Below are 22,960 nucleotides of genomic sequence, written 5' to 3'. Positions count from 1 at the left end.
CAATTAGATAAGATGGATGAAGCAAAGAAGTGCAGGCTGAAGGAACCGGATGTAGATCTCTCCTGAGAGACACAGCCAGAATACAGCAAATATATAGGCGAATGCCAGCAGCAAACCACTGAACTGAGAACAGGACCCCCGTTGAAGGAATCAGAGAATGGACTGGAAGAGCGTGAAGGGGCTTGAGACCCCATATGTACAACAATGCCAAGCAACCAGAGCTTCCAGGACTAAGCCAGTACCTAAAGAGTATACATGGACTGACCCTGGACTCTGACCTCATAGGTAGCAATGAATATCCTAGCAAGAGCACCAGTGGAAGGGGAAGCCCTTGGTCCTGCCAAGACTGAATCCCCAGTGAATGTGATTGTTGGGGGGAGGGTGGTAATGGGGGGAGGATGGTGAGGGGAACACCCATAGAGAAGGGGAGGGGGAGGGGCTAGGGGGATGTTGGCCTGAAAACTGGGAAGGGGAATAACAATCGAAATGTAAATAAGAAATACTCAAGTTAATAAAGATGGAAAAAAAAAATCTTTAAACAGCATCATCAACAACTTCTAATAGCATGTTCTTCCAGTTCATTTAACACAGAACGGAGGCTTTCCCCCCCATTTAAACAAATATAAGATACCTTCATTGGGATTTGGACTGTCATTACTCAGCTTGGCAGTTTCTTCTCTCTGAAGGTCTTTCTCCTTTTCCTCCCTGGTCTCAATGTCATGTTTCTTTATTTGGTCCTTTTCCTTGTGTTTTTTAGACTTCTTTTTGGACTTTTTGTGAGGCACTGGATGTTCTTCTTCCATGGGCTTTGGACACTTTAGCAAAGCTGAGCTAGGGGGTAATGTTTCCTCCAGACAAGTCCTTGAGGTATATTTGTCTTGCTGGTCCTCAAAGATGCTACCGTTTTGACTAAAACTGTCAACAGGTAGGTCTTGAGTCCCCCGGCCTTCTGGAGTGCTAGGGGAATTGGAGTTGGAATTTACAGTCTGGGCAGGATTGGAGACAGGCAGGTGGGTTGAAGGCAGTGGTGAGGGGGTGGGGATGGCAGCAGCTGCAGGGGGCGGTAGAAGGCTTGCACAAGATTTTTCATTGGTGGGATTCAAATGGCCATTTAATGTCGGTGGGACTCTGTTTGTCAGGTGAGATATTCGAGCTTTTTTGTTCGTTAAAGGATCAATGAAATCTGAATCCAAAGGTCGTTTCTGGGGGTCGGGGATGGGGGAAGGATAAGATTTGTTAGCTGAGCAGCTTACTCATCATACCAGACTCTAAGATCAGTCAAAATAAAACCATACTCCTCAACAAACACAGACACACACACAGACACACACACAGACACACACACACACATACACACACACACACACACACACCCCTCTAAACCAAATGTAAATCTAATTTTAGTCCCTCTGTTAAAAGCAGAATAGAGGAACAGTGCCAAATAGTGTTTTTCCATCTTGCAGGCTACCTAAACCCTAGAAACTATTCAAGGCAAATCCTCTCAAACTAATAAACTAAAACACAAACTAAAGTTTCCTCAGGTATCTGTTGGAGGGCCTTTTCCCAAGTGTGATCTTCTCCTAACCCTTATCTAAGTAGAAGCAAGCACCCTCAAGGCTGGCTCAGTTGGCCTAGGTTAGCAGGTAAGAAAGCAGTCTGCACCATCTAAAGTTGTGAACATTAGTAAGGCTAATAAAGGGCAGTGTGCCCATGCTCTAATTGACTAAAATGCTCCAGTTGTGGATATGTTTGTGGCCACTTATCAGTTTAACTATCACATTGTGAACTATCCCATCCTTTAGACTCAGCTATCATGGCTGAAATGCCATTATAGTTTTTCACTGTACATATATATTCACAATGTTAAACTAAGTTTTCATAACTGGCTCATTAAAATGAGGTAGACATACTTTAAAAACAAACATGATATATTATCTTAATAACATTATATAAGTTATAAAAATGAATAGTTGAAAAGTATAAACATATAAGCCATATGTTAGATATTTTGTATTTGGACTTAAAAGAAGATAATAGTTAACCCATTAGTTCATTCTGTTTTTACTTTAGCACCCACTGTGGAATTCGATCAGCATAGAAGCAGGTTGATAGTTGAAGGCATTAAAACAAAGTCTCCAAAGATGGACTTGCTCCTTTTCTCCCGCTGCCTTCCTCACAGTAGGTTTCTAGCACTTTGACTCACAGCTAGTCTCTTGCTAGAGTGCTCTCCACACATCTGTCTGCTTTCCCTAGTTCTTCAGAGTAGCGTACACAGAGAAGAGGCACTGTGTTAATACTAGGGTGGGCAGAAAAATCTCTGCCAGGATTGGTCCAAAGCACCCAGGACACAAAAACTGTCAGATATGTTACACTGAGATGATTCTAAACTAGAATGGAGTCTGATTACAGGTCTTCTGATTATGGTTAAATTGGAAAAAAAACAACAACTTTAAAGTAACACCCCTTTTCAATCTGCCCCAAACACATTTTTAACAAGAATGTCCTTCTAGTACATTTCAGATAAAATCAAGTATTTTCCAAAGTTATGTGGGGCTGGATATGTCTTCTGGTTAGTGAGCAAACTGAAAAGGAAAATCTTACAATAAACTTAAATTTTAAAAATGGCAAGCAAGATAAGCTTTAAGTACTTTGATCATCAGTACAACTTAGTGTAAATAATTCTAGACTGAGGTCAAAACTGAAAGCTTGGTTATGAATTAGCTGTGGGCTTTGGGCAGGTGATCTGTGCAGTTTCCTCCTTCACAGTCAGAAAGCCAAGTGTGCTGGGCTGCATGGCAGGCTGTGATTTCATAGCTTCCTGGCATACCTGAGGAGATGAGGCAGCATCTTTGCTGGAACACATGGGAGACTCTGGCCGGCTAGTGCCAGCATTCTGAGATGAATTTAATTTTCTGTAAAGGAAACATATTTTCCAAGTAATAAAGAGGCTTCTGAAATACGAACAATACAACACTTCTCCTTCTCACTTCAACAGTAAAACAACACTGATTAGAATATTGCTTATTTGCACCATTTTTTTTTTTTGATTCTTTTTTTTCGGAGCTGGGGACCGAACCCAGGGCCTTGCGCTTCCTAGGCAAGCGCTCTACCACTGAGCTAAATCCCCAACCCCTATTTGCACCATTTTTAAAGACAACATGGAAACTTACCTAGAGAGCACCAAATCCAGTGTCTGTTTGTCTGTCTCACTGTAACCTGGCCAGTCTCGCTGGAGCTCCTTAAATACATAATCCTTTAAAGTATAGGAGAGGTCCTTAGGATTCAGATTGGCCACCTGGAATAGGGTATGAAGACAGCATGAGGTATTTTTTGTTGGCTATATAAAACAGGCTACATAAAGCTTTTTTATGATCCTCTGGCAATATACCCAAAGGATCCTCCATTCTACCTCAGAGACACTGTCTCTTCACTCTTACCCTACTGAAGACAGCCTAGCCTTTTATCTTCTGTTAAAGAATGATAGCAAAATGTGGTGCAGACATGCTGACATGATGTAACATCTTGACATGATGTAACATGATGTAACAGAGTAAAAACTCTGTTAAGAAAAATGAAATTTGCAGGGAAATAGGTAATAGGTAGAAATGGAAAATATTAAGTGAAGGGACTCTAGTCTCAGAAGAAAAAAATCCTCATGCTCTTTCATATATGTTTATCTTAATATTTGATTTTCGTAGGTCTATAATTTTGCAAGCTAATACATGCTACAACACCCATCCGAAGGACAGCTTTGTGAAGTCACTTTTCTCCTTCTACCTTCGTATGGGTTCTGAGGACCAACTCAAATCACCAGGCTTGCAAAGCAGGGCCTTTCACCAGCTCAGCCACTTCCAGTGCTGCTGAATCATAGTGAAAAATCTCTAATCACTTCTATTTAAACAGAACACAAATAGGACCCTAGTGGCAAGTTACAAGCTCTCAGCCAGCAGCAGACAGCATCTGTACAACTACTATTAATTTTGATCATCTTGTTTTTATTTCTTTTTTGATAAGCAAGTTTATTTCTTTTTTTTTTAAGATTTATTCATTTATTATATATAAGTACACTGTAGCTGTCTTCAGATACACCAGAAGAGGGCATTGGATCCCTTTATAGATGGTTGTGAGCCACCATGTGGTTGCTGGGAATTGAACTCAGGACCTCTGGAAGAGTAGTCAGGTGCTCTTAACCGCTGAGCCATCTCTCTAGCCCGCAAGTTTATTTCTCATATCTGCCAGCTTTCCTGAAGAACTATTTATCCCTTCAAGATCCTTAAAATCCTGTCAAACAAATACAACTAAGTCACAAACTATGGTTCCTTATATATGTTAGAGGGCTTTTCCCCAAGTGTAATATTTTTCTACCCGTTAGCAGGGAAGACATTCCTAAAATGTCCAGGTAGTAGAATAACCTACTTATTTCGAATCTATGCGATTATGCTAAACCAAAAGTACTTAAAATTATTTTACTGACAGTTTCATACTTTATGTAATAGATTTTAAGTGAATTTTAGATTCCTGTATCCTCCTTTCTCATCCCATTCAGTAAATCTCCCTCCTACACACTAAAAATCTTTAAGGCTAAGGAAAAAAGTATGTCCACCCATAAATCTGGGAATTGTCTTTTCAGTAATGTGACTTCTTAGTGTGTCCCTTAAGAAGTGCTATCAGATTTAACAGTGTGCATGTCACATATGAGCACTAATTTATTACTAATGTTGCCTTTCAACTTTGTGAATAAGTGAATATAAGACACAATTGGACTTATATTTGAAGTGGAATATACAGAACAATAGTTTTCTTTTTCAATATACAGACTAACTCTACCTCCCCACCACAGTTTCCTCCTGTGGTCCTGTTGGGAGAGTCTCCTGGTCACTTCCCTCCCTCAGGGTCTTCCTTTCTTAAGCCTCCTATGCTCATGCCTTTATGTGGGGATGTGCTCAATAACTGCCCTTTGCCCTATTTTCTTTCTTCTTCTCCTTCCTAAGATGAGTTCACTCAACTATAGATTTACAATGCCCAATTTATAGGTTAATACCTAAATGTTTTCTGAATACTTATGTGTGATTATCTACTGACATCTATTAGATATGTCTAATCAACATTTCCAAATGGAATCTTTGTAGTAATCCTGCCATCTGCATTACTTATACCCATCCCTTTTTTGAATTATCTAATCAGTAGCTCAACATCTACTGAACTGCTTTATGAAAAACCAACTTATAAACACAGCTCCCACTCTTCTTCATCTCTGCTAGCAAGTCTTTCCTCAAAATTTATGAAACCAACTCCAGCATACCAAGCTGCCAGCATGTGACACCTTGATTTCTGCAGCAGACTCATTTAAGTATTCTTTTTCTTCTATTCCCAACTGGCCCCTGGCCCCTGGCCCCTGAGCCATTCTTGACATAAAGAGGAGTGGTCTTATTGAGAGTATAGATCAGATTACAGCATATTCTTGCTTAAACTCCAATGTCACTTTCCATCTAATTAAAAATAAAATGTCTCTCTTTATCTCTGGTCTGCAATGTCTCCTGGGATTTAGTCTCCATCTTTTCTACCAGGCTGGCTCTCAGAAATGATGATTTGCTTTGTCTTCTGCTTTTCATTTCAGGTAACTACCAAGAAAGAGGTTTCCTAAACTCCCCATTTATGAGAGGATCTCTTGCCCAGCCCCTCTCAACTCCCCATCATTCCTGAGTTTAATCTTGTAGATATATTTTAGAAAACCAGGGAGTATGTTCTTTGGTAGAGTGCAGGAACAGTTAACCCTTGTGTCTTAAGGGAATTAACTCAATGAACCCATAGTCCTCCATATAAAATTATCTAGATTTATAGTCTTTTTTCATATACTATAAATAACCTCAAGGCTACTTACAATAGACAATTAAATATAAACATTATGTACAAGGTTGTGATATGGTATTGTTTGGGGAATAACAAGGAATAAAGTCTATGTATATTTAGTACAGATGCAGTTAAAAAAAACTGTGGTCTTCAATTAGTTGAATTCATAGGTGTAGAGTCAGTTGATACAGAGAAGCAGCTGAAGTAAATGAATGCAATGAGCAAATGATGAAAGTGCACTTAACTCAAAGGCCCAAAGGTTCAGACCAAGGAGATTTTTCAGGTTCATTGAGTTGCTGTTTTGATTTTTTTAAGGAAGGTTTTCCAAGAAAAGTCATTCTAAGGAAAAGGAAGCTATATATTGGTAAACAGTTTTAAACCATATGTCCTAGTATATTTTATTTTTATAAATAACATTCACAGAGTACTCAAAGAAAACTACACTATAAGTAGCAAATCAGCAAAACTATGCATTTGCACGGGCAAAACAGTACTGATCATTTTAGTTAGTACTTTGCTAACTAGTTGGTAATAAAATGGTCAATATTTTGATATTTTGACAACAGCTTCTTCTGTTATTCTAGTAATTTTCAAGTCAGTTTTGGTCGCTTTCATGAAGCAAAAGTCGTATCAACTGTTAGGAATGTTCAGGATAAGGAAATGTATAGTAGCCGGGCTTAGGTTTTTTTTTTTTTCCCACAAAAATGCAGTGCACAGTGGATGCCTTTATTTTTTATTTTTTTTTAGAATAATCAACATATCTTCTACCTGTCTTATAAGATGGGTTGCAAACTTGATATACCGGCTCTTTACTTCCATCTGGTTTGTATTCTTATGGCTGACTAATATCCAGGTAGGTTGACACAGTTGTTAGACTTGAAGGTAACACTCAGTTCAAAATGGCTTTAAGGAATTCAAAGCTATCAAGATGTTGTTTTTGGGAGGAATTTTTGAATTTTTCTTTTTAAACAGCTTTTTTTTTTTTTTATTACTTTTGTCATTAGCTCTTTGGTTTTTCTCGCTTCTCTTTTTAAGGAGCATGGTACTAGGGAAACACCAATGAGATCTTCAAGTTGTCTGTTGCCCTCCAACACCTGTACACTACTTAAATTGTTCATTATCTCCATGGTTTTCTCTGATGATCTCTCAATTTTAGATAGCAACATCATTGGTCCATCACTGCCTTTCACTGTGGACTCCTGTCTTTCAGGTGAGCTCAAGTTATTCAGTTTTCTTGTTCCATTTGATGGTCTGTTTCTGTGTTCTTGTTCTCTGGGGGTTGTAGGAGAAGAAAATGGGCTCAACTGATAAGTTCCAGTAGTTGGAGAATAAGCTGTACTACTTTTCTTCTTCATGATTTCTGAAGGACCAAATGAATTGTCTTCAAACTGATCATCTAGTTTCAGTGATCTTTTAACTTGAGAACATAAGGTGGATAATCTCTAAATGGCATTTCCAGGACTCTGTTGCTGGATAGAACCAACTGAGAAACAGCAAGTGCAGCTAGTCAAAGTTTTTAAGATGTGAAGATCAAATGATATATACATGAAATGCCTAGCCACACTGTGCCTGGCATACAGTACACTGGTCTGTATAGTACAAGCTTCTAAAGTGGTAGGTTGGTCAATAACTTGACCTCTATATCTGTTTTTACTACTTTAGATGTTTCAGCTCATATTAAACATCCAAATTGTTCAGGGGCTTTCTACAGTATTGGTGATCACGTCCTTCTTTCAGATACCTCACTGGTTTGTGTTGGGTGGAATCTGGCACAGGCACTTCCTAAAATGAGCTTTAGGATATTTGAATGTACAGCCAGGATAAAACTATACTCAACGGCTCTGGAAAACAACCCGATCAATAACTGTGATATTCCAATTGTTCAGTGTCAAGTATTCCCATTAAGATACAGTGATCTGTATTTACAACACTATATAACTATTGCCTGTGTAGCAGAAGCTTCTAGGAGGCTACTCTCCATCATTGTGTCCTATTTATCTTCTGTCTCAGAAGGTAATTAATTCATCAACCTTCTGGTGATGTCTTTCCTGTGCACTGTGTGATGTACAGCCTGACTCTCTTCGCAACAAAAGAGTGATCTGGTACTCCCTCTCACTCTCATCCTCATTTCTCCTTGACTCTTCATCTTCAACTTAATAAGGGATATATGACATATAGATTAAATATGGATTTAAATTATTTTTTTGCCATGTGGTAGTGGAACATACTTGCCAGTACTCAGAAGGCAAAGGCAGGTGGACCTTTGAGTTAGAGGTCAGCCTGGTCTATAAAGTAAGTTTCAGGATAGCCAGGGCTACATGGAGAAACCCTGTCTCAAAACAAAACAAAACAACAATTTTTTTTCAAAAGGTATTCAGTGGATTTAATAAAGATTATCCCAAGTGACTGAGAGACTAGGTAATTACAACCTGCAGAAATGGTTCTACTCCTTCATAATCTTTAGGATTGTGTTTTGGATGTAAGCTAATAATGAAGAAATAGACTTAAATCTGTTATTTATTTAGTATCAGATAAAACATAATTTTCAAAAATGATGAAATTTTAGAATTTGGAATTGTCATTATTTTTTAGAAAAAAATCACAGAGGGAATACATTTATGATGGATCTGAATGTTAATTTACACTTACCTCCCAAAGTAAATACCAAAAATATAGGAAATCACTATTTGATATTTCTTTAATGAAAACCAACACCTACTTCACAGTGCACCTTGTGATTATAAGGTAACTAACTGATCATATCTAATCTTGAAATTCTTATATCCCTTAAAGAAAACAACTGACTGGTCTTGGTCTAAAAAATATGAAGTAATAAGGACTTCAAGGAATACGGAAGACACAATGCATTTTAAATGATTTACTAGGCCCGGGTACTATGCCTTATGCCAACTGAAGAGTAACAGAGGATGTCATACAACTTTGCTTCTAATCACCCGGTAAACTTAGGTGTTAAAGTGAGGTAATGAAAGACTAAAGCAAACAATAAAAAACTTGCCTAGTTCTTAGTGAAATTTTGGATAAAATTGTTTTTAGCCAAATGAGAAAAATGTTCACATTTCAACCGGGTTTTAATGAAACTGCTAGATGGCATAGTGGCACATACCAACACTATCAGCACTCAGGAGAATCACCAAAGCAAGTCTCACCCTAAAAACAAAACAACCCAAGATGTACAAGTTTAATAATATTCACAAATTGTATTTCTACATGAAAATTCCCCATCTCAAAAATAGTGACAATATTAACAGGAACAAACAGAGGGCTTGTGGTATTTAAGAATGGACCCTACAGAAACTCTTCACAGCAATCACAAATAATATAAATATCTTGGTGTGACTCTAATGAAGCAAATAAAAGATCTGTATGACAAGAACTTCAAGTCTCTGAAGAAAGAAACTGAATAAGATCTCAGAAGATGGAAAGATCTCCCATGCTCATGGATTGGCAGGATTAATATTGTAAAAATAGCCACCTTGCCAAAAGCAATCTTCAATGCAATCTCCATCAACATTTTGAAATTCATTTGGAATAGCAAAAAACTCAGGATAGTGAAAACTATCCTCAACAATAAAAGAACTTCTGGGGGAATCAGCATCCCTGAACTCAATCTGTATTACAGAGCAATAGTGATAAAAACTGCATGGTATTGGTAGATCAATGGAATAGAATTGAAGACCCAGAAATGAACACACACACCTATGGTCACTTGATCTTTGACAAAGGAGCTAAAACCATCCAGTGGGAAAAAGATAGCATTTTCAACCAATGGTGCTGGTTCAACTGGCAGTCAGCACATAGAAGAATGCAAATTGATCCATTCATATCTCCTTGTACAAAGCTCAAGTCCAAGTGGATCAAGGACCTCCACATAAAACCAATACACTGAAACTAATAGAAGAAAAAGTGGGGAAGAACCTTGAACACATGGGCACTGGGGAAATTTTCCTGAACAAAACACCAATGACTTATACTCTAAGATCAAGAAATAACAAACGGGACTTCATAAATTTGCAAAACTTCTGTAAGGCAAAGGACACTGCCATTAGTACAAAACGGCAACCAACAGATTGCAAAAAGATCTTTACCAATACTACATCCGATAGAGGGCTAATATCCAATATATACAAAGAACTCAAGAAGTTAGACTCGAGAGAGTCAAATAACCCTATTTAAAAAATGGGGTACAGAGCTAAACAAAGAATTCTCAACTGAGGAATATCGAATGGCTGAGAAGCACCTAAAGAAATGTTCAACATTCTTAGTCATCAGGGAAATGCAAATCAAAACAACCCAGAGATTCCACCTCACCCCAGTCAGAATGGCTAAGATCAAAAACTCAGGTGACAACAGATGCTGCCGAGGATGTGGAGAAAGAAGGACACTCCTCCATTGTTGGTGGGATTACAAGCTGGTACAACCTCTCTGGAAATCAGTCTGGAGGTTCCTCAAAAGTTGGACATTCCACTACCTGAGGACTATATCACTCCTGGGCATTTACCCAAAAGATGTTCCAACATATAACAAGGACATGTGCTCCAATATGTTCATAGCAGCATTATTTATAATAGCCAGAAGCTGGAAAGAACCCAGATGTTCTTCAACACAGGAATGGATACAGAAAATGTGGTTTATCTACAGTGGAATACTACTCAGGTACTAAAAACAATGACTTTATGAAATTCATAGGCAAATGGATAGAACTGGAAAATATCATCCTGAGTGAGATAACCCAATCACAGAAAAACACACATGGTATGCATTCACTGATAAGTGGATATTAGCCCAAAAGCTTGAATTACCCAAGATATAATCCACAGACCACATGAAGCTCAATAAGAAGGACGACTAAACTGCAGATGCTTCAGTCCTTCTTAAAAGGGTGAACAAAAATATTCATAGGAGGGGATATGGAGACAAAGTTTGGAGCAGAGACTGAAGGAATGGCCATTCAGAGCCTGCCCCACCTGGGAATCCAGCCCATACATACAGCCACCAAACCCAGGCAATATTGCTGATAGGAGCCTGATATAGATGTCTCCTGAGAGGCTCTGCTAGAACATGACAAATACAGAGGCGGACGCTTACAGCCAACCACTGAACTGAAAACAGGGCCCCCATTGGAGGAGTTAGAGAAAGGATTGAAGGAGCTGAAGGGTTTGCAACCCTGTAAGAACAATACCAACCAACCAGAGCTCCCAGGGACTAAACCACCATCCAAAGAGTACACATGGACAGACCCATGGCTCCAATTGCATATGTAGCAAAGGATGGCCTTGTTTGGCACCAATGGGAGGAGAAGCCCTTGGTCCTGCCAAGGCTGGACCTTCCAGCGTAGGGAAATGTCAGGGTGGGCAGGCAGGAAGGGGGTGTGGATGATGGGGGAGGAAGGGGGAGAGGAGATGAGATAGGGGGTTTATGGATGGGAAACTGGGAAAGGAGATAACATTTGAAATGTAAACAAATAAAAAAATCCAATTAAAAAATTAATGGACTTTACAGAGGCTATAACTCACTTTGTAGCTAAGGATGATCCTGAACTTGTGATAATTCTCGTGACTCCATCTCCTAAGTGCTATTATAGGCATGTCCTAGGGATCAAACCCAGGGTTCCAGCACACTAGGGAAGTAATGTATCAACTAACTTCCATCCACAGCCTATCAAAACAAGTGTTCTTAAGTGAGCCTCACCAGAAGTACTCAGATATTCTCTCAGTTGTCCTTACCTGTTGCAAAATTGCTCCCAAGGAGTTCTTGTCTTTTTGATTGACACCATCTTTCTGCAGTCGGGCAAGCAGCTCAGGTTTCTTATAGGCTTTTAGTGCCAGTAAATGAATGACTCTGTCCCTGTACGGCCTCTGAGAGACACTGCTGCCACCATGCATCTTTCGAATTGTATTTGCAGGGTTCATGGGCGTTGACCTTTTCCTCTCAGGCACTGCATCCGAGATGGCTTGAGGTGCTTTACGAATTTGCACTCTTTTCCCTAAAGACCAGTGGAAAAGACATGGTTACAAATCTATGTGCTGTAATAAAATGAGTATTGAAGCTACCACAACCCAATTTATGTAACTTTTTATTATAGAAAAAAGAGTTCATTTTGTTTCCATTTTTACTATAAAGGAACATACATTAGTATTCTGATGAAGTTGCCCACAATATGGAGTAGGAATTTTTAGTAGAATCATTTTTTAAAATGAATATTATAGATGTGCTTTTGCCATTTAGCCATACATGGATAATAATTAGTGATACAAAAAAACAGAATAGAAAATTTTCCATTGTTGATTCTTTGATGACAGGTAGAAATAATTTTAATGCTGTCCTGTGTTACTTACAGTACTTAAATCTTTGTGTATATCACTTCTAAAAGAGCAGATGTGAATAGAAACAGGGATTCAATATTACCTCACGATAACACGAAAAAAATGCATGTTAGATTTCATAAGGAGACATTTGCCTAACTCAGGGCAGTACTGTAATAAATCCATAGACACAGGCATCACAGGGAGTAGAACCAACACCTACCAGGCACACTCCAGATGGTCTTTCTTAGTAAGCAATAACACATTTTAGAAGTAAAATCAAACCAACCAAACACACATACTCTTAGAAAACAAGGAGATCCATCTTTATAAACTACAAAGACAGGTCAGATACAGAGAAAGAAAAAGGTCTAAGATGACACACCCTTCCCTTAGGGACAGTGTTGCTTGTGTCAGCAATACTTTCTGCCTGGACAGAATACTAACAGATGGCAGATGACAATGTCTAGAAAACATGTGTCAGAAGTGACCTAGTAAACTCTCTGTTCAAATCTATCCAGATAGAGCATCCTACTTGCCTCCAGTAACTGTCTCTTGATAAAGGACAGACAGCAGGATAAGATCCCTATATAATTTCCGAAGTAGAATCTCTTTACTTTTTTTACTACACCTTATGTCCAACTCCATTCCTTCTGGTTAAATAGAGAGGAGAACTGGAAATGACCCATCAAACAGGGTGACTGCAGTAGGAGTAAGACTATGATAGTAGAAATGACAGATAAGTAAAAGCAAGTATCATGAACTATGTGTGAAGGTAAATCAGTTTCAGGAACTCTGCTCATTAGTGTTTCTGTCCAGGGAGGGCCCAGACAGAACTCTGCTGTCAGCCTACCTCATTCCTAGGAAACCATCAGCTGGTGTACTTCACCAACTGGGATGGCCAATATCAGATGGAATTACTGTACAGTGAAGAAACAGAATTCTAAGGGATATTGCCTAGTGATAAGAAAACCAGTCAAATTAAATTATGTAAAGCTTTAAAGATAGACTGATAGCTGTTTTTTTTTTTTAACATATTTTATAATTTAGAGTATGCTAGATCAACATTAGGTAGAAAAGGACTAATATTTATCATGCACTGATTATGGTGTGGTGGTGAAGACTCTGTACCCTAATGACTTCATGCTAGTAAATTTCTCAAGGTAAGTCTTATCTCCATTTCACAGTAGCGAAATTTGGGGTTTTCAGTGGGAGACGCTCAAAATAGTAAAATGCTTACTTAGCACAGTGGGAAGGTCTGTGATTACGCCCAAATCTCACTTGTACCTCTTCGTGGGAAAGGTTTTATGAATAAATGCCTAATGCTTTCCTGTTGTTTCATGTTGGGCTGTAAGTTCTGTGAGGGCAGGGCCGTGGCTGCTTTCCACCAGCAGAGTGAGTCAGTCCTAATGATTGTGAATGTCAGCAAACAGAAGGGCAGGACTCAGCACAGTCTGTGTTTTCCCACATTGCCAGACTGGTCTACCATTTCAAAGCTGTGACAGTATTAACATCACATTTTTGATTGTTCAATAGAAATTACTGGAGAAAATGTAAGGTCTTAGGAAATACTCTAAATGTCACACTTCCCTCCTATTTGCCAATTCCTGTAGGAAAGAACCTGCTTAACTCTTTTCCCAACGAAGCTGTCATAGATAGAACCCAGGCCAGCTCAGGTTCTCCTGATCCAGCATTTTGTTTCTATTTGATCTACTTCAGATCCTTGGTCTCAAAATGGGCCCCAGGGGTTGCTCTGTTTTCTTGCACCTCTTGAGAAGCAGGCAGAGGAAAATAAAGAAGGCTTACTCTGTCCTGAAGAGGGAGTATGATATTTGATTAAAAAATTGGATTCTGATGAGGGAGAGGGTTGAGTCTTAACTGAGGCCTAGTGGTGGGTCTTCTGGTACCTGCTCCCAATACACCAACTTCATTATTCCTTTAGATGGCTGGTTGCTGGGTAATTGTTCCTTTCAAATTGGTTGAATGAACTATTTGAAACCCAATAACCCAATAACACTGGCACTGAGTTACATTTAAACATCATTTGCTTGCTGTCCTTCTACCCCTTTTGTGCCTTCAATCAGGAAGGAGACCCCAAGATTAATGAAAGAGATGCTACAGAGGAAGCATAAACACTAATAGAACTGAGATGCTAAAGAAAAGGTGAAGTGGGAAGATTCTAAGTTCAAAACAGTCAGGGGAACTGTATTTTTATTTTTAATATTTGCCTCAGAAAGGCCCTTTTTAATAAAGCCTGTGGGAAAAGTTAATACTCTTCCCAGACCCAACAGCTAATCAATTCCCTGGGGTCTTTTATATACAGCAGCAGTGGTTGGTATCAACAGGGTTGGCTAAACTGGGGTTATATCTGAAGCACTGTTACATTTATGAGTCCACCTCTAGTTCCTCCATTTTATACTAGATGGTAAAGTTATTCATCCTTCGGCAGTGAGTCAACAATGTGAAAGGAAATGTAAATGTGGGCTATCAGAAAGACAAGAGAAAGGAAGCCATCTTTTGTAGACACTATCAGCAGGGCAGCAAGGATGGCTTCAACTCTGCTTAAATACTTAATCTATGCAGTAGCTTCCGCTTACATTGCTTGGTACCTGTGGTACTTTTTCAAAGGTTTATTACACACGCACACGTACAAAGACAATAGGCACAACATTGCCAGAACAGATATTAGATGTCCTCTAATTCAGATACTCTTTATCTAGTATCTGAGAAAATTGAGGTAGTCAGTAACCAGTTTCATCATTCAAATATACACTAATCAAAAATAAGGATAATGGGGAAATTGGGAAAAGAATCATCAATATCAGATCAGCTGGGTTATTTTGTACACTTACATATACATATAAAGATTTGTAAATTCAACAAAATTCTATAAGGTAGGTAGGAGTCAAGAGGTGGATTTGACCTATCAGGAAACAAAGTGGTGGGGATTAGTAAAGTTTTCTTATGGAATATGTTCACTACAGACAGAAACATCAGGACCAAAGTGGAAAACTAACCATCATGCTGCTGTCCAAGTAAAAGTGTTTCTGGTTCCTCTCCAGACAAGCAGGATTTGTTCTTTGTTTCCCACAGGAGAGTTTCAGAAGCTTGCAGCCCAGGAAACTAGGCCAGGTGACCCCTAGACTCCTAGCAGAGCAGACTTCATCCTTAAGCTTGGCTTGAGGCCTAGCTCAGCTGGCAGAGGCCCAGTCTGGCACTATGCCATACCACACCACAGCAGGACCAGCATGACTCTTGCTTGCCTCCACCCAGGCTCATACCATTGAAAGGAACCTTGTTCTGCAAGTCTGTAGGTACCTAAGCTGGTACAGGCAAGCATTTGGTGTCATTTTACACGGTACACTCAATTATAAGCTATACAAGTAGCTCCTGCTGTTTATGAGTGAGAGTATAATTTGATATGAGGGCATGCTCATTATCATTAATTTTTTTTAAGCCCAACAACTTGATGTATAAAATGTGTAAAATAGTTATAACCTATTTCATAGTGTAATCATGAGGTTCAGATGAGGAATCACATACACAGAACTAACATATACCTTGAATATAATGAGCTCCCAGTAAGTACTGAGTAATATTAGCACTATAGGTTGATTCACTAACATTTTAAAGAACTGAGTAAGCCAGATATTATAAAAAGTAGGAAAATACAAATTGAGCTGCCCAGCAGGAAAGGATCAACTGGTAAAGAACAGACAATAGAAAAACCTCAAGTGCAACATATCCAGGTAGAGTAAAGCTCAAAGTAAACAACAGAAAATCCAATGAACCCTAGAGTTGGTCTAGCTTTGACTAACAGCAATCTGAGGTGAGAAACTAGAAGCAGTCCAGAGATTACACCACAAATACTTAAAAGGTTGCAATGCAGGCCACAGGAGCTGGGGTTAAGTGATTTGGAGAAAAATGGCTGAGGAGGTTCATGGCAGGATTTCAGATCCAAGAAGAACACTGTATAGTGAGAGTGAGTGGATGGGAGACAAAGCTGGGAGGAAGAGAATAAAGAACCATTTGAGGACGGCAGAGATAATGTGAGGCTCTGATGAGACTGAGAGAGAATTTTGTTCAGGTTTAGTCTTTGATAAACTTAGATTGGGTTATCCCTAAGATATATGGAAATTATAATTCCTAGAAGAAACCTTAGGAACTCTAACATACATTGATAGAGAGATTCTAGATGTTGAAATGTTTGTCATACGAACTGAATGTGGGGGCTCATGCAATCTTAGCTTTCATGATGTTGAGGTGGGAGGTTTGCAAATTTGAAACCAGCCTGTTCAACACAGGAAATTTCAGGGTACCCTGGTTGATATTCTTCAAAGCAAGTAAGCAACCCAGCCCATCCACTTTCTAAGTCAGATATATAAATTGTAAGTGCATTGTACTTAGTCTCCACACTCACAAAATATATCACCAAAATGGGGAACATTTAAGTACCAATCAGTGGAAATGGATAGGAGTCTTTGCTGATTTTCAAGCTTTAGAATAAAATGAGGTTAAGAGTTTGCAGTTAGTTATATTAAGGGAAATCATTTTGATGATTTGAGTCTTCTATATATTTAATCTAGTATCATTGCTTATAAAATATTAGATTAAAGCAACATTTTTAAAAACAGTGACAGTGACTTTCTAGTTAAAATGTTAAGTGGAAAAGATCTTATGGATTGAAAACATAATTTGAGATTTAGCCTATTAATATGGTCAGCTAAGTTACTTAACAAGGAGAAAGGACAAAGAACAAAGGAAGAAAGCTGAGATTTGTTACTTCACTCAACAGGAAAGGGAAGGAAAAAATGTCATTGTTGGTAACTTACGAGTCAGGGTATTGGGTCCTGTGGGTACAGATGCCTGGGGAAGCCATGAATTGTTGTTAAACCAAACTAAATGTATCTAAGCTGAGCTCCGAGTCCTAGGAGACTCGGCTTTGTTCCTAAGACACTTGTTAAAGGCACCGTGGAGCCTCTTAAAATTGAGCGCAGCATGGCTAGGAAAACCAGAGCAGTCACACTAAATCTAGGAAGGTGTTGGTTAAAGGATTTGGGTCTGTAAGAAACTGTGTTTGGAAACATCTACATTTCCAAATTCATAGCCATTCCTCATTTACAACTACAGTGCCTTGAGTTACAAAACTGACCAGAGACTTGAATAGCTCCTGTTCTCTCTAGCCTTCTGTTCTTGCTAATCACTATGAACTGACTTGTTAAAGGTTCAAGACACTGCTCACAAAAGAGATACTCATCTTGCTGATCTGGTCATACTTTCCTTCCATCTTATGCATATTTGAGTGAGCTGATGATAAGGATGATGGGGGTGGGACCAGGTCTTAATTAAATCATCATCCTGTTGCTTTGCCATAAGCACATTTTATACTTTTATAATAAAAATTCATTTATTGTATAATAATCCTCTGAAAACACAAGCAAAATCTGTAACAATGAGGTTATCAACTTATTTGTTTAATAGATTTTGGTACAAAAATAGCTCTATTAAAGTACAAACAGGAACCACACTGTCCATCACTGAGCTTATACCATTCAATGACAAAGAAAACACATAAAAGCCAACCTCATGTAGTATCCAGACCTCAACATTGCAAAATAATAATAAACAGCCAACAGAAGGTTCAAGAATTATAAAAGTCATAAAATTTTAAAGTATGTTCTTTAATTTACCAGCAGCCTAAAAGGAGAAAAATGACTTTTTTGGGCCATGTTATGTAAAATGTCCTGAAAATTAATTTGTGTTCTCATTCTTAGTATTACCAGTATTTACCTACAGCCATCTTGAGTTAGTCCAGTCAACCATGTGACAGAGAAATACATCTATACAAACCTACATATGGTCCACCGGGTTTGATAACTTTTGTGCTTCGATTACGGGATTCCTCCTCGGCCTGGGTCATTCTTTCTCGAGTCATTTGATAGGAATCATTTGTTGCACACACTGTAATTTTATCCTGTATAAATCCCAGGCAATTGAGCTGGGAGGCTCCAGAGCTGTCAGGCAAGAGAGTGGCTTTGTTAGATATGACTTTCACTTTCATGACAGGCAAACAGAATCCTACAAACAGTAGCAAAAATAAGTTAACAATCCTCAAATAACTGACACTGATTTTTAAATATTATTACTTAAGATGTTTACACCCTTAATTTTTTTTCACATTCTAAACAAAATGGGTCAGATGAATCCTAAGAGACCCAATGCTTGGATGCTGTTGCAGTGTCCCGGCAAGCACTGGGGTTCTTCCTTCGTTTAATGTCAGCTGTTTTAAAGCTTCCTGCAATAGACATGACACTTATGGTTTACAAAGGAAACATGAGACCTTGCACACAATTCTCTTATTTCCAATAATGTATTAGTAGTATTGTTAAAATATTGTAAAATATGTATTTACAATTTCCTTAAATCTCTATATAGCAAAAACTGAAAAAAGAATTGGGGTAAGTAGTTCTTGCTTACATTAAAAAAGGGAAAACAACACATCAAGACAAACATGGATATTAACACCGACTTTGACAACGACTTTGCTTTAAAGTTACATGGAACAGTTTGAATACCTGCAATCCTAAGAAAATCTAAAAATTCTAATTTTTAAATATAGTGATTATTTAAAATGGTTGTGTTCTTATTTTTTTAGAGATCACATAAGTCACAACTAATATTTTAAAAGGAAAATACTATATAGCCTTAATGCCATCTGGAAAATATGGAATAAAATGGCACTTCTCCTCTATTTTCAAACCGAATTGGAAACGCCTTTGTTACGATACTAAGAAGTTGATAAGATTTTGTGAAATTTGCTAATAACTCTTTATAAATACTATTCTTAAAATAGTTAATATGCCCCATTAATATTATTTGGTAGAACAAAGTCAGGGTAAGGACAAGACAGAAGTGGTCCCTCCTTCAAAGAACTGCTTCTCTGATGGATGACAAAGATGGGCAAGAATGGAGTATCTTGGAAGGGCATGTTACATGGGACTTTCTGGAGGAAGTGCTAACTGAGCATGTCATATAGCCAACTAAGTAAGAGAGATGATGGACAGGAGTGCTCCATAAAGATAACCTGTGCAGGCCCTGAGTGAGCACAAGGTTCAGTTGAGTGGAAGACTTCTGGGAAGGGTAATTGGATGCAAGGCTGAAGACATAAGGAGAGTGCATTGTGCAGGATTGGGAGCCATGGATTCTGAAGAGACTAGGAGAATAAAAAAGAGAAATAGCTCAGCTGTGTTGGAGAAAGATCAAGATACATGGAGACATGGAAGAAAGGGATGTAAGGGTGAACATGTAAGATCAGTTAGGGGTTTGAATAAGAGCACAGCAGTCAGAATGCACACAAGTCAGCTGACTCCAAGGCCTGGAAAAGGCAAAGTTGATGGGGCTTGACTAGTGATTAGACATGGGAGAAAGGAAGAGGGAGAAAGGCAAAATAAAGATCATGTCCAAGCTACCAGCAATAGAGACCCATCTACTGCAGTAACAAAGGGATAGGTTGTGGGATAGGGAGAGCAGCAGTTAACAGGAACAGGAGGGACAGATACTTATGAGGTACAGCCAAAAAGTGCCTGAAAGTATTATGCACTGTGGAAGCTGTGAGGACAGTGCTTCACAAGCAGAGGACGGTGAGCAGAGTGGGAAAGTAGCCCAGAGCTGACAGTTATAAGACACTCAGAAGTATGCACTGGCTTTAGGGACAAGGAAAGGCACTATCCACTTGAGGTTTTTTTTTTTTTTTTTTTTAAACAAGGAGACTTGAGTATCTTTGAATACTGATAAGCCAATCTGGTGGGCCAAGATGGAGGACTAACTACTGGAGAGAGAACAACTCACTTAATGAAGTGAAGGTGTGGCACCAGGAAGTCTGCTGTAGCATCACTCCCTGTTTCTTACTAAGGGACACATACAAAGTAAGAACAAGCAATGATGATGTATAGACTTCACATTCAAGTTAAGCCGTGTTTATCTGTGCAGGCTGCAGGCTGCTCTCCAGAGCCTTTTAACTTAGTTGAAACTGGGAAGGTTCCAGCATGTTACAGTTGTTTGCCTTGTGCTCATGTGGTCACTGTTTCCCAGATGTGAATTTTGACTTGACATTTCCACCATTTTATGTGTGAGAAGTTTTAAAGTTGGAGAGAGATAACAGACATCAGTTAATATTTGCTGAGTATCCACTTACTGAGCTTCTATTGTGAGCACAGCCTGTGCTGAGAAAGCCAGGCCCTTGAAGACATCCACTGTTATAAGAGTCAAGACTAGAAAGGACGTATCCAGATTACAGGTCACTTACTTATCAGAGTGATAACTAAAAGGTTTGGTTTTGTTCTGAGATAGGGTCTTTCTACATAGCCTTGGCTGTCCTAGAAGTCACAGAGATCAGCCTGTTCATGCTTCTGAGTGACAGAATCAAAGGTGTGTGCCACCACACCCAGTTGAGAACTAAACATTTTTAGTGCTTTTGTTTTCTGGTGGAAAGGGGCACTAATGGATTTGCCTGAAATTTCTTGCTAATTTTTGTTTCTCTTCTCTTACTGTATTAAACAGTTTTGTATACAACCAATCTTTAAATTCTTGTGCTAGGTAAGTACAATACAAATAAATATATAGTGTATATAGTATATAAAAATAAAACCATATTTAAATGTTTTACATTAAAAGTTTTGTGTATCTGTGCTTGTGGGTGTACGTTGCAATACTTGTATTGCAGGGAAAGTCGCAATACATTGCATGAAGGAAAATACTTGGGGGAAGTCAGTTTCCTACTTCCACTAGAAGGGTCCTAGAGATGAAACTCAATGTTTTTTAAGGTTTACTGAAACAACATTTTTAACCATTTAGCCAAATGTGTATGATTTGCTCTATATAACATACAATTATAAAGTGATATAGTTTTTGTAAGATTCTTCAGGGGAAAGAGTTCATTCAATTCCTTTGGTATATTTCAGGGTACTTTATAAAATGATGTGGTATAGGTGTAAACTGAAATTTAACACCCTGAAAACTCAAATCCCTTAGATGATGGCACCATAATCAGACACTGGTATACCTCTGCTGTATAAGGAGCATTGGGTAGAAGTTTTGAGGACCCAGTTCTCCTTTTACCCAGCCACAAACTAACATAGTTACATAATTATGTAACATAAGTCATCTGTTAAAAGGAGGCCCTGAGAGTTGGTTATTCTACAATCTATTGCAGTGTTCCCCAGGGAATTTCCTGCAATAATAGAAATACCCTGTATCTGTGATGTTCACTGTGGTAAGCACATGTGGAATTTGAGACTGTAATGTCTTAGTATGATTAAACAATGAAATTTTAAATTTTATGTAATTTTTAACAACTGACTATAGAGAACCACATGTAGTCAGTAGATATGGAAGTGAATGGAGCATATAAGGCTGTATAATCTATAACATACACAGTTCATACCACAGTTTTTTGGGGAGATTAGAAATAGCAACATGGAGCTTTCAGGACGGCAGTTCCTGTTTCAGCTCTCCTTCTGACAGCAGTTCTGACAGACTGCAGTACTGTGCAGATGAGCCACAAACATTGACTGGTGTCACTCCTCTGTCTCAGTGTCAAGGCCTTACACCCTGGGGAACTGGGTATTCAATGCCTACCAAGGGCTCCCACTTTATCACAGACCACAAAGCCAAAGCAAGCAAATCGCTCGTTGATTGCTCAGTCAAAGTGGGCAAGGGACTCATGGCACCTAGGGAAGTAGCTAGTCTTTTGCCTTTCTTTTATTTTGTCTTCAATTTTTTTCTTACATTTTTATTGCAAGTAATGTCTAGTATCCAGTCTAGCAGCCTGTGCAATAAAACTAAAAGAAGTCTTGCTGGGTGGTGGTGGCACAAGTATTTAATCCTAGCTCTTGGAAGGCAGAGGTAGATCTCTGAATTCAAGGCCAGCCAGGTTACAGAATGAGTTCCAGGGTGGCCAGGGCTACTCAGAGAAACCCTGCCTCTAGAATCCAGGAAAAAAAAAAAAAAAAAAAACACACAGCATCTCCTTTACAGCAAGATGGAGGATAAAGAAGGTATGTAGGATGCATATTTTTCCATCTTAGTTTTACAAAATGTCTTGAGTACTATGTAAGACACCTTTTCTTAAACACAATGAATGTTAAATCTTCAAAATTGATTTTAACTTAAAAACTAATTTTATAGTATTTTTGAATTCTGTAACTTTTCTGACTATAATCCAGTGGCACACACAATTTCTAGCACATGATAGGCAGCTAATATGTTTAAATAGATGAGCTGTGTAGTTAAATTTAGTTACCATCAAATGACTAGTTAATATGCATTTTGTTAACTAAGAACAAGCAGTATGTAGCATATTCTAGGCTGTACTCACCTAGAGAGTGTTTGCTGGATGCAGTCAAAGCTGCCCTGAGGGTTATCTTTCCCCACGTTTGACAAATAGAAGTTAAAGTTGTGGACTTCATTGAAGGGATCATTTTTGGGAATTTTCATAAGCTGAAAGGTGGGAATGAGAAAAATACTTCAGTGCTTATGCAGTTCTGCCTCACTGGTTGTTCAAGTGATCCCTGTTATAACCTTTGATATATATGCATCTTCATAGCATGTAAATGACCAAACAGTTCAAACAACATGACAAACATGCCTATAATTCATCGCAATCTTGCTTCATTTCTACCCATAAGTATGGGTAATCACTCCTGTTCATATGAGCACTGCTGAATAGCTTCTAGATAATATAATGGTCTCTGAGGTATATTCCAATCTAATCTTTTGCTGTCTTAACA

At 38.5% G+C, this 22,960-nt stretch overlaps 1 protein-coding gene and 1 pseudogene across 3 annotated transcripts in view; both read right to left on the bottom strand.

The window, feature by feature from the left end:
- Ell2 (elongation factor for RNA polymerase II 2) overlaps positions 1 to 22,960 on the bottom strand; it is a 68,781-nt gene that overhangs the window by 8,169 nt on the left and 37,652 nt on the right. For both annotated transcript variants that reach the window (XM_032899125.1, XM_032899126.1), the window contains exons 3-8: positions 22,549 to 22,670; positions 18,024 to 18,187; positions 11,595 to 11,854; positions 3,171 to 3,295; positions 2,828 to 2,912; positions 632 to 1,202 (exon numbers count right to left, since the gene is read on the bottom strand). In XM_032899125.1, the coding sequence (XP_032755016.1) occupies positions 632 to 1,202; positions 2,828 to 2,912; positions 3,171 to 3,295; positions 11,595 to 11,854; positions 18,024 to 18,187; positions 22,549 to 22,670 (1,327 nt within the window). The remainder of the gene's footprint in view (positions 1 to 631; positions 1,203 to 2,827; positions 2,913 to 3,170; positions 3,296 to 11,594; positions 11,855 to 18,023; positions 18,188 to 22,548; positions 22,671 to 22,960) is intronic.
- On the bottom strand, positions 6,662 to 9,271 carry LOC116897367 (annotated as a pseudogene). The gene has a single exon (XR_004387425.1). The product of XR_004387425.1 is annotated as a centromere protein R-like (transcript).

Source organism: Rattus rattus, chromosome 3 (genome assembly GCF_011064425.1).
Source record: "Rattus rattus isolate New Zealand chromosome 3, Rrattus_CSIRO_v1, whole genome shotgun sequence".
Lineage (NCBI taxonomy): Eukaryota > Metazoa > Chordata > Mammalia > Rodentia > Muridae > Rattus > Rattus rattus.
The sequence above is the reverse complement of the archived record's forward strand: the minus strand, read 5'-3'. Positions and strand labels throughout refer to the sequence as shown.